The sequence below is a fragment of the Manis javanica genome, chromosome 10, assembly GCF_040802235.1.
Source record: "Manis javanica isolate MJ-LG chromosome 10, MJ_LKY, whole genome shotgun sequence".
NCBI lineage: Eukaryota > Metazoa > Chordata > Mammalia > Pholidota > Manidae > Manis > Manis javanica.
In genome coordinates this window covers 85,614,775-85,633,229 of record NC_133165.1, presented here as the reverse complement: position 1 = coordinate 85,633,229, position 18,455 = coordinate 85,614,775, and the positions used below count along the sequence as shown (strand labels likewise).

General features: G+C 49.2%; 1 protein-coding gene across 1 annotated transcript; it reads right to left on the bottom strand.

Moving 5' to 3' along the window:
* Positions 1-3,036: 3,036 nt before the first annotated feature.
* Positions 3,037-10,253, bottom strand: LOC108401986 (keratin, type II cuticular Hb5). Its single transcript, XM_036992583.2, has 9 exons — positions 9,745-10,253; positions 7,918-8,126; positions 7,280-7,340; positions 7,038-7,133; positions 6,212-6,376; positions 5,822-5,947; positions 5,197-5,417; positions 4,436-4,467; positions 3,037-4,023 (listed from the first exon to the last, which is right to left on the bottom strand). Exons 1-9 carry the CDS (start codon positions 10,162-10,164, stop codon positions 3,830-3,832), a joined length of 1,524 nt encoding a protein of 507 aa, XP_036848478.2. The 5' UTR covers positions 10,165-10,253; the 3' UTR covers positions 3,037-3,829.
* Between the last annotated feature and the right edge of the window lie 8,202 nt (positions 10,254-18,455).

The window sequence follows — 18,455 nt, the reverse complement described above, 5'->3', positions numbered from 1 at the left end:
TCTGTTTTTGTGCCAGTACCAAATTGTCTTGATTACTATGGCTTTGTAGTAGAGCTTGAAGTTGGTGAGTGAGATCCCCCCTACTTTGTTCTTCTTTCTCAGATTGCCTTGGCTATTCGGGGTCTTTGGTGTTTCCATATGAATTTTTGAACTATTTGTTTCAGTTTGTTGAAGAATGTTGCTGGTAATTTGATAGGGATTGCATTAAATCTGTATATTGCTTTGGGCAGGATGGCCATTTTGACAATATTAATTCTTCCTAGCCATGAGCATGGGATGAGTTTCCATTTGTTAGTGTCCCCTTTAATTTCTCTTAAGAGTGACTTGTAGTTTTCAGGGTATAGGTCTTTCACTTCCTTGGTTAGGTTTATTCCTAGGTATTTTTTTCTTTTTGATGCAATTGTAAATGGAGGTGTTTTCCTGATTTCTCTTTCTATTGGTTCATTGTTAGTATATAGGAAAGCCACAGATTTCTGTGTGTTAATTTTGTATCCTGCAACTTTGCTGTATTCCGATATCAGTTCTAGTAGTTTTGGAGTGGAGTCTTTAGGGTTTTTTATGTACAATATCATATCATCTGCAAATAGTGACAGTTTAACTTCTTCTTTACCAATCTGGATTCCTTGTATTTCTTTGTTTTGTCTGATTGCCATGGCTAGGACCTCCAGTACTATGTTAAATAACAGTGGGGAGAGTGGGCATCCCTGTCTTGTTCCCTATCTCAGAGGAAAAGCTTTTAGCTTCTTGCTGTGCAGTATAAAGTTGGCTGTGGGTTTATCATATCTGGCCTTTATTATGTTGAGGTACTTGCCCTCTATACCCATTTTGCTGAGAGTTTTTATCATGAATGGATGTTGAATTTTGTCAAATGCTTTTTCAGCCTAATGGAGATGATCATGTGGTTTTTGTCTTTCTTTTTGTTGATGTGGTGGATGATGTTGATGGATTTTCGAATGTTGTACCATCCTTGCATCCCTGGGATGAATCCCACTTGGTCATGGTGTATGATCCTTTTGATATATTTTTGAATTCGGTTTGCTAATATTTTATTGAGTATTTTTGCATCTACATTCATCAGGGATATTGGTCTGTAATTTTCTTTTTTGGTTGGGTCTTTGCCTGGTTTTGGTATTAGGGTGATGTTGGCTTCATAGAATGAGTTTGGGAGTATTCCCTCCTCTTCAATTTTTTGGAAAACTTTAAGGAGAATGGGTATTATGTCTTCTCTGTGTGTCTGATAAAATTCCGAGGTAAATCCGTCCGGCCCGGGTGTTTTGTTCTTGGGTAGTTTTTTGATTACTGTTTCAATTTCTTTGCTCGTAATTGGTTTGTTTAACTTTTGTGTTTCTTCCTTGGTCAGTCTTGGAAGGTTGTATTTTTCTAGGAAGTTGTCCATTTCTCCTAGGTTTTCCAGCTTGTTGGCATATAGGTTTTCATAGTAGTCTTTAATAATTCTCTGTTGATTTGTGTTGATTCTCTTTTTCTCTTAATAAGTTTGGCTAGAGGCTTATCTATTTTATTTATTTTCTCAAAGAACCAGCTCTTGGTTTCATTGATTTTTGCTATTGTTTTATTCTTTAAAAAGTTTTTTAATAGCTCCCAGCTCCTGGCTGTTTGACTTTCAATGCATAGTGTCCTATTTTGTGGGTGAGTGGGCTGGGGGGAGTCTCAGATTTGGCATTTTAGTTATGCTTGGCCCAGACTCATGGTGACATCAAGGTGTTTTCCCCAAGCACAGACTCTCTCCAGCAACCCAGAGCCACAGGAGGTGCAAGGCTGAAAAGGGCCTATCTCATGGATCCACTGGCCGACACCCAAAGCATGGGGGTTACTTCTTGCCCTGTGTCTGACTGAGACACGGCAGAGTTGGTGCTCTGACATTTCAGCCCCTGAGATTTAACCTTTCCTATGGATGAATGATGTGCCCTAAACTGAACATGACCATGCCCTCAAGGTCCAGAGGGGTTGAAGACGGAGGGGGTGCAGTCAAGAAACTTGGAAGAGGTCTGCCTGGTATCAGCTATCAAGCCTCACACAACAGAAGCCGGGGACTCAGAGGGGCTGGCAGCCTCCAGTGGAGCTGCTCCCCTTTGGGAGTGAGGATTCATCCAAATGCATGGGGATTCTCCTCCCAGGAGAAGGCCGGGGGTAAGCAGCAGAGGGGGCATTTTGCCACTATTCCCGGGAACAGTGACATCTGATCTGTTCTCTTAATGGTGACATGGAGGTGGGTCCCAGAGGGCTGATGTCTACTCCTCTTGCTCTACCTGAGCTCAAATAGCCATCCTAAGCCTGATTGTCCTGGAGCCCCAGCTTGGGACTTAGTTGGGGGTCAGAGCCAGGAGGAGACCCTTCCTGCCTTCATGAACTTCTAGCTTAATCCAGGCTCCAGACACACCCGAGGCTCACCCTGGCCCTGAGCCACAGACAGGACCAGAGGTCCTCAGGGTTTGAGGCATTGTGAGGTGGAGGGGGGCTCTTTGTATGTGTAGGGTGAAGGGTAGGAAGGGAGAGCAGAGAAAGTGCTGAGCAAAGGCAGATGGGTGAAGGGGAGTGGGAAGGCTTGGGTGCCCATAAGGATGGTCCTGGGTAGCCTCAGAGGGTGGACTTGTCTCCATGGAGTTGAGCCCAAATCTGTCAAGATCAGCATTGGGGTGGAGGGGTCACATAGGGCTGAGGAACAGATGGGAAAAGAGGAGATGGAGGCAGCCTGCTCTTGGTGTAAGAAGCATACGCATGTGCTGGGAACTGGTTTGAACCAGGTGGTAGGGGGTGGGAGCAATGAATTTGGGGGGGATTCTGGCTGTGGGGGTTATATGAGGTGGGGTCAGGGAGAATGGGGAAGCTGGAGTTATGTTCCAGGCCTGAGTGGACAGAAAAGGACTGAGCTGGAACTAGGCTACCAAAGTGGACAAGAAGAGGCCCATGCAGGGAGACACTGCCCGGAGCTGGAATGGGTTGCCAGCGGGGATGGGGCCAGAGGCAACTGAATGAACTATTGGAGTGGACAGAGACATTGTCATTCACAAGATCATATATCCTTGCATTGAAGCAGCATTTATTGAAACACAGACTGAGACAACCCAGAAGGCAAGTCACCCACAGACAGTCATAACAAGAGGGAGACCCAGGAAGCGGCCTAACCTCCATCCTGCCTCTCTCCACGGGACAGATTCCTCCTGCACCAGCAGGGGGCGATCCAGAGCAACCACGGAGTTTCCTTTGAAATGTACAAAGGGGCATTGAATCCCAAGACCTGTCCAAAGTCAAAAGGATTCCCCCTCATAATGGGCCTCTCAACTGGGAGGTCATCTGAGGAGTTTTGCTGCAACAGGTTAACCCAGAAGAATGCAGTCAGAGAGACAAGCGAAACAACAAAAATGACCACTGGGCAAGTTCTTCCTGCAGAGACCTCACCAGCCAGGAGAGGGGAGCTGCTGGGAGTTGGGGTTGGGCATGTGACACTTTTCTCTGAAACTCAGGTTGTCCAGGACCTGGCTAGATGGTTAGGTTCATTTACGTTTCAGGGAAGGCCAAGCTTTCATGATGTCCAGCCTCCCTGGGTGACCGGTAGTGTCCCAGAGAGCTTGGTGAATAATTCAAATTGGTCACGGGTATTTTGGGATAAAATTGGAATTAAGTGATGGGCTGGGAATGACTAACTGAAGCCGAGAGGAGAACCAGGAAACAATTCCCTAAAATAATAAGGTGATGGAGAGCGGCCCAAGGGACTTTCCCTCTGTAGGAACATGTGGAAAATCCCGGAAGCAAGCACACATTTTCCATTCACACACCATTCTGTGCTCAAGCAGACGCAGGCGCCCGGCCTCTATGCAAAGCGGACCGAGCGGCTGCTCCCGCAGCTGAAGCTGGAGATGCGGGGCTGACAGGGGACACAAGAGTCGGGTGCCATCAGCGTGATGTTGCCTCCAGTGGCCATGGGGCCAGAGACAATCTGACGCCCCGAGGTGGCGCTAAATGTGAGGCCCCCACAGCTGACTCCACCGCGGGAGCTGCTGACGCCTGTGGGAAGAGAGGGGACACAGAGGGGTGAGTGGCCTGCTCTGATCTGGCCAACCCTGTGACAAACCCTAAGGGTCTTCCGCATAGCAGGGGCGTTCTCCTCCTGAAAGGGGTTTAGCGGTTACTAGCTCAGGGCCCCGTTCCTCTCAGCATCTAAGCCCTTAGGGGAGTGGGGCAAGAAGGAAGTGAGGACCCCCGACCCAGAGGGGCAAAGCTGCCTTGGCCTGCAATTCACACCGCCACCAGTGGAGGGTGCTTATCTAACCCAATAAATGCTCCCCAGAGAGGATCCAGAGGAGAAGGGAAGCCTTCTCCGTGTTGAGAAACATTACAGATTCAATAGGTTAGGTGAAGTTCAGCTTTGCCCATCAACAAAGCCATTTTTTCTAGGGGGTTTCAAGCTGATACTTACAGACATTCACAGAGCCCACGCCTTCACACAGCCTATAGGGAAAGAAATCTCTGTTAGCTCTGGACCCTGAGCTGCATTTCTTGAAGCAATGGTTGCTCTGGGACAGCGAGGACCCTCGTGAGATGCAGGAAGCACTCTCCAAAATCTGCACTGAATGTTCACTTTCTTTCTTTAATTGTTCTCTGACTATGCAGATAAGCCTCCTGATTGTCAGCAGAGGTGCATGAGATTACAAACTCCCATCTGAGAGACCCGCCTACCCTGGGTAGTGCTGAGCAGACTCTCAGAGAGGAAAGTCCAAGCAAATTCACGAGCGTGTGTGAAGTGGCTTTGTGCCAGTGAAGAGCTATGTGCATTGAGAGTGCCTTGCCCTCTTAAGTGCCCAAGCCTGCGTGATCTGCCAGACTGCAGCCATATAGGAAACTGCTGGGAGAGATGGGTTTTAGAGGTCCATGATTTGGGTACAGGTCCCAGCTCTGCAATTATTAACTGTATGGCCATGAGAAGGTCACCAAACACTGAGTCTTATTTCCTTATCTTTGGAGGGAAAAAATGATACCTATCTCATTGGATTGTGGATGAAAATGAGCATTTAACACAGGCCTGACATGATAAGCACTCAATAAATTGTTCCTATTATTGAAGCTTCACCTGTACTAGCAGTAGTCAGAGATGTAGCTCACACTTGGGGTCAGGGAGTTTCACTCCCAGAGGAACAGGGCCTCCTCCTATATAGCCCATGAGGCCCTCCTTAGTCTCACCTGTGCTCCTCGCCCTCCAGCAGGCGCCTGTAGGTGGCGATCTCGATGTCCAGGCCCAGCTTGGAGTTCATCACCTCCTGGTACTCCTTGAGCAGGCAGGCCATGTCCTGCTTGGCCTTCTGCAGGGCAGCCTCCAGCTCAGCCAGCTTGCAGCGTGCGTCATTGAGGGCAGCCTCGCCCTGCTGCTCAGCCTCTGCCACAGCAGCCTCCAGCTTGGCACGCTATGGGGAAGGAGATGTGAGGACAAGAATGAGAGAAAGGAAAGCTTGGCTCACCTGAACTGATGGAGTTGGGGCAGGAAGAGGAGGGTCCCAGAGAGAAGGTAGGTTAACTACCTATGATCATAAGTAGTTAATGAGAGTGTGAACACACAAGAGGACATGGGAGCTTTCCACCATCTCTCCTTGGTGGTGGCTGCAGGGTGGCCAAGGAGAGGGATGTCAGTGATAAGGCTCATTCCAGCTCGAATACTGGGTGTGGTAGAACCCCTGCCCCTCTCTGGGTCCCTGCTTCCTCACAGGCACTCTGTGAGGCTTGATGGGGCCAGAACTTCGCCCTCCTGGGAGCAAAGGGCCTGGTGCTACAGTCTGCCTGTGCTGGGTATTTGAGCCCTCCTGTACCTTACCTGGCACTTGGCATTCTCAATCTCAGCGGTCAGCCTCTGGATCACGCGGTTCAGCTCATTGATCTCCTCCTTGGTGCGGCGCAGGGTCTCCCCATGCCGAATCACTGTGGCCTTCATCTCCTCGCACTGGGGGGAAGCAGAGATGCTCCTGAAACTCAGGATGGGAATCCTGCCCATTCAGGTCACCATGGATGATTGTGCAGGTTGTGCAGTGCTCAGCCTGTGCAACCATACAGGGCAGCCCTGACCTGCCACCTAAACTGAGAGCTGTCTGTCCCTGTCTTCCCATCCCTAAAGATCAAAATCCCAAACAAAAAGAGCGATTTCTAATATATACCTTGAATCCCTCCCACTGCCATGCCTAGGAGACTGGTGTCCTGGGCCACTCACCTTAGTGCGGTACCAGGACTCAGCCTCAGCCCGGCTGCGGCTGGCAATGTCATCGTACTGAGCCTTGATCTCAGCCACGATGCAGTCCATGTTCAGGTCCCGGCTGTTGTCCATCTTGACGATGACTGAGGTGTCTGAGATGTGGGAGTGGAGAATGCGGATCTCCTGGGGGACCAACAGCCAGTGTGTTTGGTTTTGGGGTCTCGTGTAGACCATGTGCTCCACCCTTGGGGGCAGTGATCTCTCCCTGGAGGGGACACTGCTCAAGCATGTTACATGACTCCTGCTCCACATGCTTCCCTCACCTTCATTCACACACAGGTACATCATAAAACAATAAAGCTGGACGGGGTCCTAGAGGTCAGCTCGAGACAGCCTCTGACTTAACAAATGGGAAAACTGATCCCCATCATGTGAAAAAGACCTGCCTCAAAGTCACCCAGCAGGGAAGCTGGGTTTTGGATTGCTGGACTAGTGACCTGTCCATTAAGACCCTTTTCTAACTGGAGACCCACCCTGACACACACCCCACCACATGCAGTTTACATCCTTGCAGAGATAGACATGCCCACAGAGTGGCACACGGGCTCGCCCACTGCACCGCAGACAGAGGCCCAGCCACACACATGCTTGACAGCCCTCCAGCACTCTCACCAGGCACAAACATACATGTGTCTGGGACAGCCACACAACATCCCCCTTTTGCATGTGTGTGCATGTTCTTTTCATGCTTACATCATATGCACACAACACACCCTCTCTCCTCTCCCCCAGGTCTTCATATCTCCCCTCCACCTGCTGGTCTGGTTGACAGAGGCCCCCTCACCTCATCATAGAGGCGCCTCAGGAAATTAATCTCCTCCAACAGGGCCTCCGCATTGGCCTCCAGGTCTGATTTCCGCAGGTAGGCACAGTCTACATCCTGGTGGTGGAGCAAAGGAAGGGGGAGTGCGTGTGGGAGAGGCCCAAGGAAGGTGCCTCTCTGGCCAGTGTGGTGACCGTGCCCCCCGATTAGAGGTTACACAGATTGGTCCCCCTCCCTCCCTGCCCCATGACAAGTCTCCTTACCTTCTTTAGAACCACGAACTCGTTCTCTGCTGTGGCTCTGAGAGCCACCTCCTCTTCATACCTGGGTTTGGGGGAGAGAGGGGCAAGAGCTGCAGGGGCTTGGATGCCATCTCAGCTCCCAGGCAAGCTCTTCACAGTGTCAAAGGGATTACACCCTGTAAGGGTTATCTTGTCCTCTCCATGGTCTATTTTTTATGCATTATTCATGGGCTAGCCCTTGTCCCGGCGTGGCTTTTCTGCCCCAGTCCTGCTGCCTCTGGTGTGAGATCAGGGAGTGCACACTGCACCCACCCAATCTAAAATCCTCTGTGATCCTAAGCAAAGAGAGCCAGTGCCATGGCAGGGAGAATGGAGAGCCCATGGCACACGGTGAGCTGGGGCGGGTAGGGACATGGTAAGCTGTGGAACTCCACTGGTTTCCTTTCCTCATTTCCCATGAAACGAGCTCTAAGACCCACAGGACCTCCAAGGGGTAGAGGTGGAGCCAGAATTTGAGGAACCCCCAGTCCCCTACTGGATATCTCCCAGGGTTCCAGACAGCCACTGTTGACAGGGAACCTTAAAGGGGCTGTTTGCAGAGGGTTGTGGGCGGATCTTCCCCACTCCCCTCTGGGTTCCCCTGGTGGTGCCACACTCACTTCTTCTTGAAGCCATCCAGCACCTCCTGCACGTGGTTGAGCTCGGAGGCCAGCCGCCCGCTGTCGGCCTCCACACACTCGGCCTCCCGCCTCAGCGTCTCGATGTAGCCATTGAACAGCGGCTCCAGGTTGCTCTCGCAGCACTGGCGGTTCTGGTAGAACTGCCACTTGGTCTCCAGCAGCTTGTTCTGCTGCTCCAGGAAGCGCACCTGCCGCCCAAGGTGGGGAAAGAGACTCAGGGGGAGCCAGGGAGGTGCCTGGTCCTCCAGAGCTCTCTGCCCCTGATGCTTACTGAACAGCCAGGGCCAGCCCAGGGCTGAGCCTTGGGGTTGAGCGTCTTCAGCTCAGGGGCCCTTGCTCCCAGCCTCCCAGGGAGGCAGTGTGAGCAAAAGTGACCTGGACTTGAAGCCAAAGGTCTGCTCCAAGTCCCAGTTCTGGAGGACAAATTGTCTAACGTCTTGGTGCTTGGTTTCTCATTTCTAAAACAGATGATAATAATGCCTTCCTTAGAGTTGTGAAGATTGAATGAGTTAACACATGTAAATGCTTGGAAGAGTCCCAGATACATAGTAAATGCTCAACTATTTCTATGGTTATTGTTCTTCATTTATTAATTCATTCAATGCTTATTGAACATCTACTATATGATGCCAGGGCCTGTGCTAAGATACACTCTCTCTCTCTCTCTCTCTCTCTCTCTCTCTCTCTCTCACACACACACACACACACACACACACACACACACACACACACATCTGTATCTATATCTGTCAGTTTCATTCAATTCTTGTAACCCTTTTTGGGGGGAGCTATTATTTCCCTTATTGTACAGGTGGGGGAACTGGGACCCCAAGCTGTAAAATGACTATCTCATTGTCATACAATTAGTAAGTGTAGAGTCAGGACTCATGTCCCTTTGAGTCCCCTTGGCCTGCCCATCACAGTATGCCTAAGCAGCTCATGGAAACTCTCTCAGCTTCAATTTGTTACAAAAATGGAGATAAAAATACCTACCCCATTAGGCCATTTTGAAGATTAATGAAAGGCACTAAAGAGAAATTGGTAACAGAAAGGTCACTGCATTGCCTCCCAGACCTCAGAGCCTGGTCCTGTCTATTCTTCTGTGCAGCGTTTTTTTACACTCTGCCCTGGTGGGCCTCCTCCTGCACACCTGGCCACTTCTCCTTCTGCATTCCCAGCCCTCCATCAGTGAAGGAGGGTGCCAAGCCTGTTGGTTAACTGTCACACCCATTTCCTTGCCCGCTACGGTCCATGGAAAATAATACTAACAGTTAATATCTACTGAGCACTTCCTACGTGCCAGCACTTCTCATATATGATCCCATGAATCCTTACAACACACATGAGGCTGTTGCTGCTTCAGACACAGAACATGCCAGGTCTCACGCTGCTGAGGGGCACAGCAAGGATGGGGGAGGCAGCATGGCCCTGAGCCACGTGCCAACCAGTTCTGGAGCTGCCTGGGCTGTGAGCCCCATGCTGCTCACTCTCCCTGTTATCTCCCACTCTTGCAGCACCTTGTGCCCAGTCCAGTTTTTCAGGGGCAGCTCTGATACTCCTATGCTGTTTGTCTGGAAGCATGTGTACGTTTTAGAACATAGGCTCCATTTCTGTACCACACTGGGCCATCTACACACTGCAGGAATTAAACGATGAAAACTGATCCTTCCGCCTATACTGATTTGCATTTCTATCCCTCTGTTGTCTCAAACCTGGCTGCTGTGCTGTCTCCCCAAAAGACTCGGGACCTTCCCTAGTGGAGGGCAGGGCTGGGACCTTCTCTGGACCATTCCAGGCTTCACTGACCTTGTCAATGAAGGCGGCAAATCTGTTGTTGAGGCACTTGATCTGCTCCTTCTCCTCTTGCTTCACGCACTGCGCATTGGGGTCGATCTCCAGGTTGAGGGGCGCGAGCAGGCTCTCGTTGACGGACACGGAGGTGATGCAGGGCGGGTTGGGCCCGCACACGCCACCGGCGCGGTATCCGAAGCTGCGGCCGCAGGGGCCGATGCGGAAGCTGCCCACAGCCAAGCGGGGCCCACAGGAGCCCAGGTTAGAGAGGCTGCGGCTGCCGAAGCCCGTAATACCCCTGTAGCAGGACACCCCTCGGTAGGGGGCGGCAGTGATGCAGCAGCGGCTGCCAGTTTTGGGGGCCACAGCGGAGCAGGAGCTGAAGGTCCTGGCGACACCACATCCTGAGCTGATCCTGTAGGAGCGGCACGACATGGTGGGGATCTGAGCAGAGGCTGAGTGCTGTGGAAGTTGGTGAGGACTGCGGGGTGCGCTGCTTAGGATCCTTCTGGCCTCTCTGATCCTCCCTGGTCCTTTTATTGGTGGGGAGAGCTGGGGTTGGCTGCATAAAACGAGTGAAAAGTCATTTTATGTTGTTTATTGGCTTGGGGTGTTTGCCAGCAACTCCCCAAGGACTCATCTTAAAGGTGAGCTCAGCAGCGACTCTGAGAGTCCGTAAAAGTATTGAAGATGTTATTAGGGACACTGCGTTTGCACTTTTCATCTTCAAAGCTCGTTTACATATATTAAGTAATTAGTTTTCTTTCAGTCTCCCTGTGATATGGCCTCAACCCACACCTGGAGACAGATCTGAACTCCACAACAGCCTGAGGTGGCTGGGTTTGGGGAAGAGGCTGGGGCCACCGTCTCAAGAGAGAAGCTCTAAGGTCCCAGGCTGGGTGAGACCATGAGAAGTCATTACCTCTGTCCTCCTGGCTCCATGTAAGACATATTCTCAAGTACATCATTACGTTTCAAAGGCTGATAGTGCAGGCAAGTCCAATCCCACCCGGGCGGCATTGCCTGGAAGGTGGTTGGTATTCAGAGGGTCCATTTTGACCAGGCTCCCTATAGGACAGGGGCTGGAACACATGGTTCCTTAGAACCTTCTGGATTCCAGACCTCAGCTTCAGAGCCTTCATTTCTCACCCAGCAAAACTGCAAACCGCTCAACTCTTAGTGGCCACAATAATGACCACTTGTGGCTAATGGAGAGCCTCCCCTGTCGCCACTTTCTCCTACTTGGCAGAAAGGATGAGAGATTCCAGTCCCGGGATAATCCTGCTCTGAACTTGCCCTGGGCACCTTCCCTGGGGTCTTTAAGAAGGAACAGGTGTCCTGTGAGTCTCTTCCTTCCAAGACCACCAGCCATTGGAGGTGCTCATCCTGTTCAGCAGCCCTGGAATTGTCCTGCCTAGAGGAACGTTTAGACTGCTCTCCACAGACACAGGGGCTCTTGTCCGTGGACACTATGATTTCTGGCTCCTGGGGGCTCTGGGAGCCTGGCTTCTCCTAAGGACCCTGCTTCCCTGTGTATCCTGAAGCCACTTATTAGGATAATGATCGCTATTCTTTTAGTGCCCATTGAACACAGACCCAGGGAATGTGGTCTTTGCCCCCAGGGAGGCCAGCCACGCACCGGAGGTGTTAGGAAAATCAGGAGGAAGAGCAGATTAGGTCTCTGAGAGTGATACACACACTCTGGGGAACCTCCCAGAGCCAAAGGCTGCCATTGGGCCACCATTGCCCAGTCTTCCTCGGTCTGCCTTCACCTGAGTGGTGGGGCCCATCAGGCCTTCCCCCAGACCAGGCTGATTGGTTTCTGTCTCCACACTCCACATGTGCTCTTCTAAGTAGGGCAGAGAGACTGTGGGCAGCCGGTCGGGAGGAGCAGTAGCCTCCCCAGGTGTCCCCAGATGGTCTTTAGATCATAGTCCCTAGTGGGGAAGCAGATGGCATCTGGCAATCAAAGTGGGAAGACTCAGTTCAGGTGCTGCCTTTGCCCTTCCTAGCTGTGTGGCTTTGGGGAAGTTCTTAACCTCTCTGAGCTTTCATTCCCTCAACTATAATGTGAGATTCATCTTTAATTCCAGGGTTGTTGTGAAGATTAAGTGGAGAATACACAAGAATGTGTTTTGGGAGCAGAAAACTCTGTATAAAGGAAAGGGACTCTTGCTTCCTATTGGAAACACCCCCACTCCCCCTGCATCCCTCACCAAGTAGAGAGTGGGTGTGTTCTTTGCCTACCCATGGCTTTTACCTTCTCTGCACATTTGTGACTTCTTTACCCTTTCATGGCTGCCTTTAATGTTTTCTTTAACTTGATCTCACTAGTATAAAAATTTGGTGTGGAGTCTGGAGGTGAAGAGAGGAAGCTAAATTGGGAAGCATGGAGGATGGTTTCCTGGCACCACCCCTCAGTGAGGACCCTGCTGGCCTGGGTCCAGGAATGTATTCCCGTGTCTTGAACAGTGAGCTCATTGCCTGACTGTTGTGTAGACCTGCAGCCAGTGGGGTGTAGCCTAAGAGGGGTTCCAGCCCTCTGAAAGTAGGGAGGAGGTGGGAGGTGAGTGTAGGAGGTAGAGGATGGGTGGGTCCTCTGCTCAACCAGCCAGGAAAGCCCATAAAACCTCACCCTCTTCACAACTCCTATAAGCCTCCCTTCTCCTTCAGCTTTTAGAAGAGGATGGAGCCAGATCCCTTTCTGCCTGTCCTTGGGGGCAGGAGGGAGTGGAGGCTTTGTCCTAGAGAAGGCTCCTATGGGAGCTGCTCCCGTCTCCCTAACACCCCCCCCCACACACCCACATCGAGGGTGAGCAAGGCTATCCAGAGCCAGGCTCTGAGCACTTGGGCGGGTATGTAGACACTGGGTGGAGTCTGCATCATTGCAGAAAGCAGCTGAGCCCTGGGCAGGTGGCCATTGCTCAGGAAGACTGTGCTCATAGTGCTTACGGTTGGAGCGGCTGGGCTGAGTCCTTATGGGACAGTTCCAGGGCAAGTGAGAAACTCAGAGAACTCACAGACAGGCCGGTCTGTCACAGGTGTCCTGGAGGGTCCGTGTGGGCACATGGGACCTGAGCCTTCACTGTGGTTCAGTCCAAGAGAGGTTCAGAGAGCCCAGAGCCCCATGCCTGTCTCTATCCAGCACCCACCACCCCCGCTCAGGGGGACCCAGATCCCAGGGTGGGAGCTGGAGCTAGACCTCCCTTCACTGGTCTCTTCTTCATTTACTGTCCACCTGGGCCCTTCTCCCTACATCCAAGCCTCCTCCCAGGTTACACCTTTGCCCGGAATGTCTCCCAATGGCCGACCACCTCTTCCAGGAAGCCTTTGTGAACTAGTCAGAGAGAGGCTGTGATTTCTCCTACTCTGCCTCAGCTCATAAAATGCCCCTCCCGGGGCTCCCCGGGTTACTCCAATTATCCCTTTCCACACCCTCTTGTCCTGGGTGTTGTCATTCATCACCCTCTGGTCCTGTCCCCTCCTGCTCACATACCTTTTGAAGGCCACACATAGTGTCAGAAGTGTCCACTTAAGAACCAACATCCCTCCCATTACTTAGAATGTTTCTAATGGATCACCTCTCCCAGGAAGCCTTCAAGAGTTAATTGGGTGACAGAGGTTCTTTACCCAACCGTGGAGCCCCAGGCAACTTGCGCCACTCCCTCTGAATCTGCTCCATTCCTGGAGTCCACCTCGTGGGGTTTCCCCAGAGGCCTCCTCGTCCCTCACACTCACTTGCACCCATCTGCAGATGCCCTTCCTCCTCCTGCATGTTATCTAAGCTGCAATGCTTGCTGGTGGCATGCTTGCTCTTCCCCATGCCAGGGACTCACTGCCTCCCCTCCCTTCCTCCCTTCTGCTCTCTCGACTGTGCTGAAAATCCACCTGCTTCTAGGAAGTCTTTCTGGATTTGTCCAAAGGAAGCACCCATACCTTCCTGCCCTGCCCTGTTCCTCCTCAGAACTGTCCTTGTATCTGCCTGGGCTCAGGGACGCCTTCCTGGCTGGCTGGTTCTCTGGAATCAGCCCTGATGGGCTCCCCATGGACAAGGCCTGTCTTGATGGCTGCCCACACAGCTCATTTAAGTTGGGCATTGCCCACCATCTCTGCTAGTCTTCTCCGCATCTTTTTATGTATCTAAATGTACATCATCTCCTGATGTTGGCACACAGCTCTTGAAGGGTCTTCTAGCCCTGTGACACTTTATTTGGCCTTTATCAAACTTGGGTATAACTCAGAAACCTGATGTGAGAGGAATGAGGTCTGAGCAACAGGGAAGGGCCGGCTGAACCACGGACAGGGCCCTCATCCAGCCGGCACAGTGGCTCTCTGGCTGCCCCTTTTCCCCTCTGGGCTTCCCCACCAGGAACTCAAGGAACTCTGTAGTCCCCTCCCACACCTGGGCCACACACCTGCCAGCAGGCAGCGTTCCCTGGAGGCTTTGCTGTTTCCTATGGCTACTCTGGGTCAGAGCAGGTGCTCAGTCATGAGAGAACCTCTGATTTCAGAATTGGACCTTTGTAATGGTTTTGAAACATTTTTTCCCTTCTTTTTAGCCCTAGAAACATTGTCCTAAGTCTTGGGAGGAGGGCAGCTATCTAAAGCCATATATACGGTTATGGAAACAGATCAGACAGACACGCCGGTTTCTCTGCTTGCCCTGGCCCTCCCCTCTGTTCCCAACATGGTAGAGTGAGCCCCTTAGCACGCTGAGTTGGATCTGGTTGCTCCTCTGTGACAACCCCCTGATGGTTCTCCACTGCCTTCCATGGGTGGTGGAGGGTGGCCAAGAAGACACTGCCTGTCCCGTAGTCACTCTTTCCTCTCTCCTTGCTCTCAGCAACTGCACTGGCCTCCTGCATCTCCCCAGACACACCTGGTGCCCCTCCTGACTCCAGGGCTTCGCGTGGCTGTCCTTTCTGTACAAAATGTTCTTCCCTCAGCCACATGGCTTGGTTCTCTGCCACCTGTGGGTCTTTGCTCAAATATGACCCCTCAAAGAGGCTCCCTGACCCTTTTAAAAAAATTAAAGTATCATTGATATATAATCTTACGATGGTTCCACATAAACAACACAGTGGTTTCAACATTCACCCATATTATCAAGTCCTCACCCCCTCTATTGCATCCTTGACCCTTCTTTTAAAAGGCCAACCTGCCCTCCCATTCCCTGGGCATTTTCCATCAGGCTTACCTTGCACCACTAATGTTTTATTTTTCCCATAACACTTAGCACCTTAGAACACACTCTATAATTGGCTTAGTTTTTCTATTTATTAATTATTGTTAGTCTCTCACCCCTAGATAAACTCCAGGGGAGCAGGGATTTGCTCTGTTTTGATCACTGATGGTTCCCAAGCTCTTGGAGCAGCACAGGGAATGTAGTACATGCTCAGTGAATATTTGTTGACTACTTGAGTGTATAAATGAATGGATATCTTGGACATTTTAGGTATTTGACTTTTGGCAGAAAATGTCACCTTGTGGGAAGCCCTGGCCCTTGAGCCCTGAGGAGCCCCTGTTGGAAAACCACAGGACTCAGAGCCCTCTGTGACTTTTTTCTGCCTCAAGGCTGTGGTTTTCTGAGCACTTTTGGGAACAGAGACTGACAGAAACACAAAATGGTGAAAACAGTGCTGTGTTGGGCTGTCGGGATTGGGGGTGGATTTCTTTCTTAAAGTTGCTATTGATTGTTGAAAGGTTTGTGTTGTAATCACAATTTTTTGGGAAAGAGTGGTTTTAAAAGCACTAAGCTCCCCTTTCCTCCCTGTCAAGGCCAAAATACTTGGAAAATCTGTCGCGTAGTGCGTCCTTGGAAGTTGGCGGCCAGCAGAGGGCAGCAAAACCCCACAGTTGGCTGGGCAGAGGCTCAGTCAGGTCCCCGGAGCATCAAAGACTGGGGAGCTGCCTGCCTGTGGCTCAGGGCTCTGGTCCCCTTGGATGCGGACCCTGGAAACAGTCTGCTGACACGTCAGCATCCAGCCATATTTGACACTGGAATGCATGAGCTGCCAAACACAGCTCCTCTCCATTAGTAGTAAAATTAGAATCACCACCACCATCATCACCAAAACAGTAGAAACCACTTATTATGCACCCACTGTGTGCCAGGCTATGTGCTAAGCATTTTAGTCATGCCATTATGTGTAATTGCCACAATTCTTTGAAGTAGTAAATAGTTCCCCAATTTACAGATGAGGCAAGAGGCTTACTAAGATCAAGTGACAGGCAGAACAGCATAGTGGTGACAAGCGTGGGTTCTGGGGTCAGAATGCCTCTGCTTCCACCTAACCTCTCTGGGTTTAGGTTTTGTCATCTGTCAAATAATAATAAAATAATTTTAGAAGGAAATAATGTAAGTACTTATGGCATAAGGTTATTATTGAAAAAAATCAAGGGAGTTAAAGCATGAAAAATACAGGACACTTCTCAGTTTAATCTATGTTAGGTATTATTCTTGCCTGTTATTGTTACCTGAGGTTACACAGCTAGTAAGCAGAGGACCTGGCATTTGAACCTGACTCTGCCCACACTGGAGTCCATGGGTTTGATCCTGTGTCATTTTTGGGGGATGATCTTTAGGGAAGAATTGACCTTAACAACAGTGAATCTTCCAATAATGAGTATATCTCTCCAGTTCTTTGTCTTGATTTATTTCAGTATTGTTTTGCAGTTTTTGGCATATAGATCCTTCACATACTTCTTAAAGGCTTATACCTAAATATTTCATTTTGTTGGATGCTATTGTAAATGATACTTAAAATATGCTTAATTTCCAGTTGTTCTTTGCTAGTATATAGAAATGTAATTGGTTTTTGTATATTGACCTTGCATCCTGTAACCTTGTGAAACTCACTTATTAACTCTACTAGGTGTTTGCAGAAAGATCCCTTGGAATTTTTTTATGTAGAAAAATATGCCTCCTGAAAATAAAAACAGTTGCATTTCTTTCTTTCCAATCCATACACCTTTTATTTCTTCTTCTTTTCTTAGTTCGCTAGCTAGGCCTGTTTGTATAACATGGACTAATAGTAGTGTGAGCAGAACCCCTAATGTTTTCCCAATAATTCAGTCTTTCAATATTAAGGATGCTTTTAGCTGTAGGGTTTTTGTTTCTGTCATTGTTGCTGGTTTTTGTTTTTGTAGATGCCATTTACCAGGTTAAGGAAGCTCCAATCTATTCCTAGTTTGCTGAGAGTTTTTTTTTATCAGGAATGGATGTTGAATTTTGTCACATGCTTCTTGTGCATCTATCAAGATAATTGTATGATTTTTTTTCTCTTTAGTCTGTTGATATCATGAGTGGTATTAATTGATTTTTGAAAGTTGAACCACTCTTGCATTCCTAAGCTAAATAAACCCTATGTATTATGATATCATCCTTTTATTGGTTGCTGTATTCAATCCAGTAATATTTTGTCAATAATGATTTTTACACTTATGTTCATTAGAGATACTGATTTGTGGTTTTCTTTTTTTTATTACATCTTTGTCTGCTTTTGGTATCGGGGTAGTGCTGCTCTTGTAAAAGGAGTTGGGAAGTTTTTTCTTTTCTATGTTTTCTGGAAGAATCTGGGTTGAATTCTTCCTTAAATGTCTGGTCTAATGCACCACTGAAGGTATTTGGGCCTGAAATTGTCTTTGTTGTAAGATTTAAAAATACATGTTCAATTTCTTTAGTAGATATGCAGCTATTCAGGTAGGACTGACTACACAATTTATGGGGCTCAATATAAAATAAAAATCTAGGGCTCCTTGTTAAAAATGAAGAATTTCAAGGTGGTGACAAAAGTCATTAAACCATGTGGGGAGACTTTCTATGGCTGAGGACACTATGATCACACAAGACAGACAGTAACTGTTCTGGTCACAATCTGACATATGTGTGTGTGTGTGTGTGTGTGTGTGTGTGTGTGGTTTCCCATATCAGTAAGCAATTCTCAGATGCTAGCTGGGTATCCTATAATTCAGCTCAATTCTGATCTTATCAACTGTTCTGGTCACAATCTGACATATGTGTGTGTGTGTGTGTGTGTGTGTGTGTGTGTGGTCTCCCATATCAGTAAGCAATTCTCAGATGCTAGCTGGGTATCCTATAATTCAGCTCAATTCTGATCTTATCACCCAGAGACAGCATCATATTCCACAGGTTAAGGGTTTAGTCCTACAAGACTGTGACTGCCCACCCCGCTCTTAGACACCAGTCACCAGCCCAGGCTAATGCCTGGACTTCTGACTAACCTGCTATAGATTGGAGGTTTCAGCAGCCCCCTCCTTGAGTTCGATCAATTTGCTAGAATGGCTCAGAGAACTCAAAGAAACATTTTATTTACTAGATTACTGGTTTATTATAAAAGGATATCACTCACAAACAGTTAGATGGAAGAGATGCATACAGCAAGGTACGGGGAAAGGGCACAGAGCTTCCATTCCCTCTCCAGGCACACCGCTCCTCCCACATGTGCTCACCAACCTGGAAACACTCCCAAACCAGTCCTTTTGGGTTTTTATGGACATTCAGTTCATAGTCATGATTGGTTCACTCAGAAAATTGATCACTTGGGAAATTATAGGGGTTTCAGGAGATTTGTGCCAGGAGGGGATGAAAATTGAATACTTGTTTTCTTGTTACAAATCACAATACTACACACACCCATGAAACTAGCTCTCTTTTTGGTTACCTATTTCTTCTTGAAGGAGCTTTGGTAATTTGTCTTTCAAAA

Excerpts from the sequence above, each read along its gene's own strand:
- LOC108401986 (XM_036992583.2), bottom strand. The coding sequence starts at position 10,164 with ATGTCGTGCCGCTCCTACAGGATCAGCTCAGGATGTGGTGTCGCCAGG. Across the intron at positions 6,377-7,037 it reads TGAGGCGCCTCTATGATGAG|GAGATCCGCATTCTCCACTC; the intron begins GTGAGGGGGCCT and ends TTGGTCCCCCAG. Across the intron at positions 4,024-4,435 it reads CGTGGGCTCTGTGAATGTCT|GCGTCAGCAGCTCCCGCGGT; the intron begins GTAAGTATCAGC and ends CTCTTCCCACAG.